We start from the raw sequence: 10808 nt of genomic DNA, 5'->3' as shown, positions 1-10808 counted from the left end.
AGATTGTTTCACAATTTCACTTGCAACATTTTCTGTTCAAGCTGTTGAGATTGGACTACTGTACCCCCATCTTTATACTGTGCATTTAGAGGAGAAAGAAACCCTGGAATGTGCCCTTCATTTCAATCCTAAAGAGGTACGTTTTAAAAAGTGATGATGTGGATTGAGAGAGCAATCAAATGCTTAAAGATTCTCCAAGAAAAAAAAACGGAACAAACTGTTATTTGATGTGTTTTCTTTTTATTTCTGTGTTTTATACTGTATTTAATTTCTATAATTAGGGTTTGTTGTTTTCTTTGGTTTACAGTTGTCCTTTCTGAGGACCCTTTGTTATTTTATTTTGTCTATTAAAATGTTGAGCAGAAAAACACCTGTTGATCCTGCCAGAAATACATTGAGCTGCACTGAAATCCCAGTTTTGTCAGCCCTCCCTGACTTCTACCCTGCTGGACCACAATAAACCTCTGCCCTCTCATCTCCATAACATAACAGGACCATGTTAAAGTGTTCTGTAGTCCAGGAGTGGAAACACAGGTGGGGAATTTTATGCAGAAGAGGCAGTACTTTTAGCTCACTAAAGGAAGTTTAGACAGAGATTTCAGTTATACTTAAGACAATTGGGTTATTCTACCACCTATAGCCCCCATATAATGCTGCCCCCAACCATCGTGCCTCACTTTTTTGCTAGTGTCCCAGGAGATTGAATAGTTTTTATTTAGCTCTGCTGAGAAAACCCTTCTATATCTTTACTATTTTTTGTCTTATAACATCATTCTTCAAGACATTATTATGCTACTTGAGCTGGTCCCTATGCAGCAGTTATCCAGACCAGCTTTTTCTCAGTACCTATTCGCAGAGGTTGCGGGGCCTATCTGGCATGTGACCATTTGGAACTCGGTTATGCCAATGGTGCTTTCCATTCTCTAGTGTACTGTTAGCCACAGGGTGCTCTCCAGGTCCAGAGCCATGGCCCAGTCTCTACAGACTCACTCTGTGAATAGGCCAATGGACAGGGTGAAGATAAACTGAGCGTCCTCCTGACACTAGGCTTTTCAATATGGTGCCTTCCATACCTGTGTGTACTGTGTCAATTAGCCTTAGAGCATTCTCAAGGGTTCAGAGCAGTTGTACAACCTCGGGTGTAATCCAGTCTCTGATATATTCCTATGTAAGTATACCTCTGTTGCCCACCCATCACTTGGACTGCTTTTGGACGTATTAATTCTATTGAATTAACTGAATAACGTGTTCCTTAATAAACAAGAAAGAACACAGAATTTGTGTAAATTTATTGGACTTCATCAAGGGATACAAGCTCTGTCCCCTCCATGTTTGTGACCTTATGTACTGCTTGCTCACAAACCTGAGGCATGATGGTTTGAGGTGGGGTTATGCAGGGCCTAGCCTAACTTTTTTTTGTTTACCAGTGTCCAAACCTCCTGTGGTAGTATAACCCATTTGTTTAAGTAATACCTGAATCCGGTGTCTCTTAATGTACTCCAAGAAAGGTATTTTATCATAAGTACAGAAAAACAGTCTTTGTGTATTTGTAGAATTTTTTTATGGAATTTTGAAAATGTGATCCTATTGCAGATACCTAATGAATTTCTAATTTGCTCAGACCTACATTAAGCACGATAAATTGTCTCTGTATTTAAAGTGGTGTTTGCAAATATTCATCTTTATAACAGCTTTTTAGTATTGTATTTTTTGTTTATATCTACATTTGGTCTCATTAAGTGTTGGCTTCATGGCACTCTATTGGGATAGTCTAACACCCATCTAGAAGGTGCAGAGTGGTGCAATCCTAACCATATTTTTTTTTTTTTTTTAGTGATGAAATAGGCACAGAGGTGAGGTTTTATTGATCATTACACTCTCCTCCTTCTGCACTGATGATTTGTGCTGAGTGGAGTTGCAAATACAGTATCCTTGAGATAAGCGAGCAACAGAAGTGTCTGGTGTCCCCCCGATCTTTCATGCAAAAGCAGAACTATGCCTTTAATTGTTACTTTGCTAAGCAGCATATTGCTGTTTTACAAATACAGGTATATTCAGCTTAGCTTAAAGGATACATTATTTTTTCTCTGCATCCTGAGGATGTCTTGAATTTCTAACATGAGTCCAGCTTTTAATGAACCGAACTGTAATATCTGAACAGTAATTTGAAGAAAGTGTTTGTTAATTAGATTAAATCCATTATTTGTCGACTTAACAGGATATGCATGAAATTAAATATTTTCATCTGATTGATCCCCTGTTAGACAAATGTTTAAAGAGGCAAAAATAGCTCATTTATTTTTTTTCAATTTGCGTATAACTCGGCCAAAAAAAAAATCACCTTTCTCATTACTGCCAGAGGGTCATGTAACACATTGCTCCATTAGTGATTACTGCTCACTGCTCAGTTAAAAAAAAAACAAAAAAAACTGGGATTTCTGCCTTCCACAAGCAATTACAAACCTGTTTTCAAAATATGTCTAATGTGTCTCTAATTAGTTTATGTATCATGCAAATTAGTTTGTGAAAAGTAAAGAGTTGAGGCCTGCAGCAGCAATTTGTGTCAATTATTGCAGATCTTGTGTTTTATATTGCAGAACAAGTCATGCATTATGCAACAGAAGTCAGATTGCTAACATCTGATGTGTCAATACACAATATCTGAACAATGCAAGGAACCTGTCTATATAACCCGTATAAATGCGTTGTATAGACATGCAAAATACAATAGTTTATTTTGGTTTCATAAAATCAAAGACACCGTTATGGCTGTAACAGTCTCAGCAATATGGACACCAGATCAAGCAACCTAAGTTTTACTTAATGTAGTTTATCTTAATGTAACATCCATACAAGGCCCACTATAGTGGACAGTGTTATATTCAGGTAAATGCAGGAGTTATACAAAAATAGTTTTCCCTTTATTTTCACCTGGTGATTCTGCCGATAACCCACTTCCAGTTCTTGGGCAACAATTCTAAGGGTGCCCATACACTGTGTGATTATCGCACGATAATCGCGGGAATTCCGCGATCATACGATAATCGCAAAGTGTTTGGAAGACGTGCAACCATTTTTACTGTACGGTCGCAGGTCTTTTGTCTAAGGAGCATGCTAAAAAACCAGCTGAGAATCGTACGATTTTCGGCTGGTTTTTAGCATGATCGTAAGATCAATGCCACACGGGCCGGTGTGCGCACGCTGCCCGTTCAGCATTGCGCTCATCGGAAGCCCGCCCCTCAGGGGGGTGGGCTTGCAATGATCGCAAGTACGATCTGCCTGTCCAAGATGGGCAGATCGTAAGTTTTTTTAATTACTTTACAACCATCGCAAGACTAAGGTCTTGCAATGGTTGTAAAGTGTATGGCCACTTTTACTCTCTGTATCCATGGAAGACCAGCATTGCCATGCTAGGCTGCCTTCCTGATCTGCATCACATACACCCTCCTCCTAATTCCAATTACCTAGAGAGGCATATACACAGAACATAGCTGTGAAAACTGATAACATTGTTTGAGGTTTAATTTCAGTGCCCATAAAGTTACAAGGACATAAGGTTTCTGACAGGATCAATAGGTATTTTAGTTCTTAGTCTAAAAAAAGAAAAGTAATGCAGCCACCGCATCCAAGTAATGGTAAGCTGCAATATATTGTTCTTGGGTTTATTATGTAGTGATATAATATTCCGTATTTAGATTCATTTGTTTTTTCACATGCCGCTATTTATATTTTTCCTCAACATTTATATGCAGACCAAGCTGTCCAACTAAACTGACCATTACATGGGTTGGGGCAAATCATATAACTCTGCCAGGGATGCTTAAAACAGTCAGTTTTTATTTATTAGGCTTAAACTTTTTTCCCCCAAAAGATAACAGACTTGTTGCTTCAACTGCTTAAAAATGTTAGCTACGGTTCTGTCTATTAATGTTTTCACTCAAGATTTACACTATTGGGTAAGAATTGTATGAATCTTTAGTGAATACATTGATAAACTCCCTAGAGTTAAGCATATACGTAATTTTTTATTTTGCCCATAGTTCCACTTTAATAAACAGATGGGCACTCTTTCATTATTTGAAACAGTGGTAGAAATACAATACATTTAAATAACTACAAGGGCTGTGTTGATGGGCTTTTGTTTACTTTAACGCAGGTCAACTGGGAGTCATATGTACCTGTAAATAATTCTGAATGATCTCAGAAGTGTCCCAGTATGATGTCAAACTAATTCAAACAACAGTAATGATGATCACAATTCAGTTCACTGGACATTTGCCAAAAATGTGTAAAACCCCAAATATAGCACATTTAACTACTTCCAGTGGGGTCACGTAAATACATGTCATCAGCTGGAAGTGGTTATACCAAGGACACAGCTGTTGCTGCCGTTTTAAACAGCAGATGATTGCTGTTTAAATACAAGCCATCCAGCGCCTGTACAGGCGCCGGATCGCTTGTACGGTACTATGGCATGTGTCCCCTCCACCGCCGCCGGTGCCGCCATAGGCTCCGCTGTCCCCCGTGTGAGCCCTGGACTGGCACGGCAGGTCTCCCCTGACAGATCGGAGGGAGATCAGCCGCTGATCTCTCCTTCCAGAACTCTGCTTCATCAGCTTCTTTGGGGTTCCCAGGTGACATTAGAGGTCTGAAAGACCTTGGATGTCTCCATAAAGAGGACATTACTGCTTTCAGAAAATATATAATTGTTTGGGGGTCTGAAGCTGTTTTCTAGCCAAAAATTCAGATTTTAGCTTGTGTGTGCAAATGTAAGAAATTGCTTTTGGCAGCAAGTGGTTAAGTCGACGTAAGCCAAATCTTGAGTTTTTTTCTCGCCTTTTTAAGGTCAATTTACAAGCTTTTGTATAAAAAGAGCATGGGTAGCTGGGCACTGTTCCAATGGAAAAAAATACCATTCATTGGGGATCAGGTTTTTTAACAAGGCGTAAAGGGTAACAATAAAAAATATACAATGTGAAGTGGCAAACCCAGTGTACTACAGTAAAAAAAGACATTTAGACATTAGAGTAAAAGAAAAATCCATTTGCCACTAAATTGCATTTTCTAGACACTTAGCTTTGTTTTAAAAAATCCTACAAAGCAAGGAGTTCCCACCAAAATCTATACCAGACCTTGATAAGGGTCTGGTATGGATTTTAAGGCAGATCCCCGTGCAAACAAATAAAAAAAATACACTTTGTAGGATCCCCCTAATCATTACCAGACCCATATCCTTAATGAGGGTCTTATATGAATTTAAGGGTGAACACTCCAAAAAAACAAACACAAATAAACTTTGTGGGGTTTCCCATGTGGTGGAAGTAATAATGCCACTAAATGAAGCATTTACGGCTGCAGCCAATGGTTCTGGAGGGGCAACAGGCTGTTTAGGTTGCCCATTCCACCCAAAGGAGAGTAGCTGTATTTTCCCTTTGGGATTATGGTATTTCTTTGGGTAAAATATACATTAAGCTACTATGAGTGGTCCTTGGTGGTTTCTGTGTTCTTCGTTGTCTTCTTTCCCTCATAATACCACTACCAATGTAGAAGCAGTTGTTAGAACAGTCTCACCTTCACTCAAGCTTAAAGCTGGCTGGAGTCTGTGCTGTAACCTCCATCTTAATTATCTGATGTCAATCCATATCCATAAGTCATAGGACACATGTAAGCATATATTTGTGTTAGGTAGGTGGAAGAATGATCTTAAGGAGATCTTAACATCCATCTATAATCTACTAAATAACTGTAAAAAATGCATTAAATGGGTTTCCTAAATAACATCTATGTCAAAGTTTTGTATTTGATACAAGCCCAACAATATAAACATTTTTATACTCATGACAGCAACATGAAAAGGCCTGAAAAAGCACACAAAGTGCCTCATTACTTCACATCACTTACTCCATACTGTTCTCTCATTATTGTGATATGCTGTGAACTGTCTATGCCGATGCTTCCTGTGGCCTTGCCATGCTGTTCCTAAGCTATCTTTTTGTGCTCTCTGGAGACATGCCTAGTGCATCCATGGTGTTACAACTCTTCTATAACACAGAAATAAAAGGCGATCAGCAGGGAAGTATATTATGTTCAAAGGCGCTATTATCACATTCTACTTCTAAGGCACAACTGGTTCCTCTTAAAACAGTTTAAATATTTAAGCACCAAATTGTCATTCTTTTCATGCCAATACAATGTGTTGCAAGCAGAACTGCAGTCACGATAATTTAACTATAATGAACCATGGGAGTCATATCAACTCAGGGTGTAATGAATACAGTTATTAAACATTATTGTCTCATTAGTATTTATAAGTAGCATTTTAACCTGCAGATGTCCTGCTACAGTATTCTTTATTATCATTATATGAAAAATCAGCACAAGGTCGAATGTTAAGCTTCAAATAAGATGTAGCTCTAGAACAATTAAAGCTAACTCTTGTTCATTAGCTGTAGCTAATTATTATGAAGATGCATTATCAACAGTTTGATATTAGTAATCCAGTTGTAATCCAGTGTTTGTGTGCAATACTGTTCTGTGATTTGGTATACAAAACATGCATACAAAATAGTGGTTATGACTGGCCGAACAGAGAATAGGCAACTCATTTCCCATTGATTTGATTTTCAACCGCTGCGTTGCTAGCGTTTGTAAAAGACCCCCCAAACCATATATTTTCTGAAAGTGCAGGCCCGGTAGAATAAAAAGATGGTGATACTAAATTTGTAGGCCCTACGATAATTGCGCAAATGTTTCTCAAATTAATATTAAACCGATAAAAATACACAATTTAATTGATAAAGCCCTAAAATCAGTATCAGTGCACAAAAAAATAATATTTTCTGACTAAATCTAAAAGATAAAACTGTATTGAGTTAACAAGTAACAGATATTTGCAAATTTGAAATTGCGCCTTTTTGCGAAAAGGTAAAAAAATAAAGGTAGGCAAAACTGTAAATAAGCGACTTATGTTAAAAAGTGTTTTACACTGTTTTGGTGTTTGTGTTGTGATAAAATGATACAGACGTATATTTAATTGCAACACAAGGTGTTGCACTCTGTAGTGAGTGCTACTCCCCATTTGTGAGCCGCTGATGACAGCTATTATTTTGAAGGGGACAGTCTGCTGAACAGTTCTGCTATAAGCTCATGAGCTTATAGCAGAACTGTAAATGCCACAGACGTAAGGCATACTAAGCCGGCCAGCCGGGAACACTTTTGTTCCGCTGTATGCCTTACGTCGGTGGCAGCAAAAGGGTTAAAAGGTCACAAGTCTCACAACACTGCCTTGTACTTTTTTTGTGTTAAGTGCCTTTCATCCTTTGTAATATGAAAGAGGCTTTTTGCACATTTCTTTGGATGGTAATGTACTGGATAAAGAGAATGGCTGCAAGAACACACAGATTACAGAAAACTGAGAAGAAAAGAAGCTAAAATGTTATAATGGTACTTTAAGGTGGACCCTTAAGCAAGCACAGTAATTTTGCTGTAACACTGTCATTAGCGATGATTAAATCAGGAGAATTCCCGACTTACTATTTTTGATTCTTTTAAATTTTTGGGTGTTGAAGTGTAGGAAACTGTGTATTCTCCTCTGAAAAGTGTATGCTACCCCTAAAACTATTCAGAGAGAAACCCAGTGCTCTGCTAAAGATACAAGCCCCTGCACTCCTGAGATGTAATATTCTCTTTTGAGCTCTAGATGGCAGTGTGGTGCAATGTCGGTCTTATTCATGTTTGTTTATGATCTATATGTTTCCTGTTAAATGCTGTATTCCTGTATACATACATGTAATGTCCTGCTAAGTAAGTAAAACTTCCTCAAGATCCCATTGCTTCATCTAAACACATAACCAACAGGTTATGGCCCCAGAGACTAAACAGAACACTGTAAGTCAACAGGAGCCACACCCAAGCTACTGAAAGATGGCAAGCAGTTCAGATATGAAGTTAGCAATGGCAAAGCTCAACAATAGCAACTACCAGCTATGAAGGTTCAAGCTTGAAATGTTGCTAAGCAAAGATGACTTGTGGAAAGTACAGAGTATAGAAAGACCCACTAATTGACTCATGGAGGAATGGGACAAGAAGTACAGGCAAGCAAAAGCAGTTATACGTCTGCTAGTGGAAATTGACCAGCTCATCCAAACGAGCGTTTAAATAGTAAACTATAAACTATAAACTATACTATACCAGCTATAAAAGATGAGGCTAAAAAAAGGCCAGGAAATGCGTGAACATATGAATCTCATGCTGGAAATCGTAGAACAACTATGTGCAATTGGAGAGGGCATTAAAGATAACTACGTGGTGGCCTTACTGCTTTGTAGCCTTCCAGAGTCATACAGTGCTCTTATTAATGCTCTGAAAACTGAGCTGAGCAGGAACTAACACTAGAATACACCAAAGGAAAATTATTCAATACATATGACAGAAGGAAAGAAAGTATGCACAATGAAGAGCACAAAGTAAAACAAACAAAGAAAGCAGAGCTATAGGAAGCAAATTGACTATTAAGGTGAAGCTCGATGCAGAAGGAAATATCCACAATAACAAGGACAGATTAGTTACCATGGGATACTCCTAGAAATTTGGAGAAGACTACAATGAAACATTTGCTCAGGTCATAAAACACTCCACCCTCAGAACACTCCTTAGCATTGCACCCGGGAAGGGCATGCAAGTGAAACACCTAGATGTTAAAACCACTTTCCTATAAGGAGACATTAAGGAAGATCTCTACATGGAGCAACCACCAGGGTTTGAGCAAGGAGACAACCTTGTGTGTAAACTTCACAAGAGCATCAACACACTCAAGCAATCTGCAAGAATATGGAATGAGAAAGTGAATGAAATCCGAAAGATGAATTTACAAGAAGCAAAGCAGATCCCTGTCTTCATTCCAGGAATCAAGAAGAGAGATGGACAGACATCCTAATTTACATAGACAACATTATAACCTGTTTTGAACAAGAAGGGGACAATAGTCAAAAAGTTTACAAACTAAAACAAAACTTTGAAATTGAAGAGCTAGGAAACATCAGTCACTATCTGGGTATTCAAATAGAGAGGGAAGAAGATGGAAGCTACTTTCTCAACCAAAGTAAAAAAATTGCAGAAATTTTGGGACAATTTCATAAGCAAGATGCAAAGGAACCAGGCAGCACCCTGTCAGCGTCACTGGAATGCAGTAAAGAGGGTACTACAATACTTAAAAGGAACAATTCGGATAAAGCTACGACTGCCAGCAAAGTCCAAATCCAAAACTAGTTGGATATGCAGATGGTGATAGTGCCGGAAACCGCACAGACTGCATATCCATAAGTGGTTACATCTTCCAATACAGGGAAGGAACCATATGTTGGTCTAGCCAAAAACAAGCAACTGTTGCAATTTACTCAACTGAAGCTGAATACATAGAAGCAGCACATGCTTGGCAAGAAGCAATATGGATTCACCAGCTTTTAATGAGCATGGGCATAGAAATGTCAAACCCCATCACAATCTTTGAAGACAACCAGGGATGTAAAAATTTGACACAATCAGAAAGAGTCAACCCTAGAACCAAGTCTATTGATGTGAAGTATCATCTGCTAAGGGACACTCAAGAACAAGTTATTATCGACATGCAATATTGCTCATCAGAAGAAACAACTGTGGATGCATTCATCAAGCCATTGCCAAAGGATCATCACAGTTTCCTTCGAGAGAAGCTAAACGTCATATAGCAATGCATATGCTATTGAGAAGGGGTGTTGGAAATACAACAGAATACTGATTTGTATTAGTGACATTCAGGGCCATTCACACCAGGGCGATTCGGCCGTGCAGATTTGGCTGCGTGGATCTGCAGAAATGAACAATCCCATACATTGCTATGAGGCCCGTTCATGCGACCGCATGGCTCCGTGTGATCCGAACTGCCTCCTACCCGAATTGCTCCCTGACCCTTTTGTGCCGCGCTAATCACCGTGGTTTCCATACTGCTTTCAATGGAACCACAATTAAAAACATCCAAAAACACCCTTTTAAAATCCGTGCGGAAACGGCGCTGATCCGCAACCGCCCTGGTGTGAACGGTGCCTCAGATGTGATATTATCATTTGAGCTCTAGATGGTGCAATGCTAGTCTCTGCGCTTGTGCATGTTTGTGTATGATCTATGTTTCCTGTTAAATGCTGTATTCCTCTATACGAACATGTAATGTCCTGCTAAGCGAGTAAAACTTAATTCAGCATTCCTCAAGATCTCATCTAAACACAGATCAAGTGCTTAATCTAAACACATAACCAACATGAAGAAGTTTTAATACAACCATCTGGAGCCCAAGCAGATCCACCTGAACCTCCTCCCTGGAAGGCAGAGGTTCAGGTGGATCTGCTTGAGCCCTGGGTGTTTGAATAAAATCTTCTTTATGTTTTTTTTTTTTTATTATGGAGTGTGACACCCTGCCCACTTTGCCCTAAATTTTAAATTTGATAAATGTGTCTGTATTTCTATATAGGTGTGTGTAATTCTTTTGCTTAGTAATACCTGGTGATCTTGCCAGTCCCTCTTCTATGCTGTTGGAATCTGTCCATACCAAGTATGAACTGCCTCCGTGCTGGCATGGCAGATCCGTGCTGGCATGGTCAGTTTCAGTGCTTTACCCTTCAGAGTTAAATGGCATGCCTGTATCTCTTTAGTCAGTTTCTAAGTAACCCCCCACCAATCAGTGTACCTAGAGGGGTAACGCACTTCCCCATCTGTTTGCCATGTCATTAACTGGATGCCCCAGCAAGAAACTGACCTGTCTCCACTACCAGGAAGAA

General features: G+C 39.1%; 1 protein-coding gene across 1 annotated transcript in view; it reads left to right on the top strand.

Moving 5' to 3' along the window:
• The window catches only part of LOC108796841 (cilia- and flagella-associated protein 47-like), a 208738-nt gene that overhangs the window by 46008 nt on the left and 151922 nt on the right, over window positions 1–10808 (top strand). Inside the window, 1 exon segment of the mRNA XM_018568382.1 lies at window positions 42–136. Coding sequence (XP_018423884.1) covers window positions 42–136 — 95 coding nt within the window.

Source organism: Nanorana parkeri, unplaced genomic scaffold, assembly GCF_000935625.1.
Source record: "Nanorana parkeri isolate BGI_ZX_2015 unplaced genomic scaffold, ASM93562v1 scaffold1181, whole genome shotgun sequence".
NCBI lineage: Eukaryota > Metazoa > Chordata > Amphibia > Anura > Dicroglossidae > Nanorana > Nanorana parkeri.
Note: the sequence above shows the minus strand (reverse complement) of the source record. Positions and strands in the feature narration are given on the sequence as shown.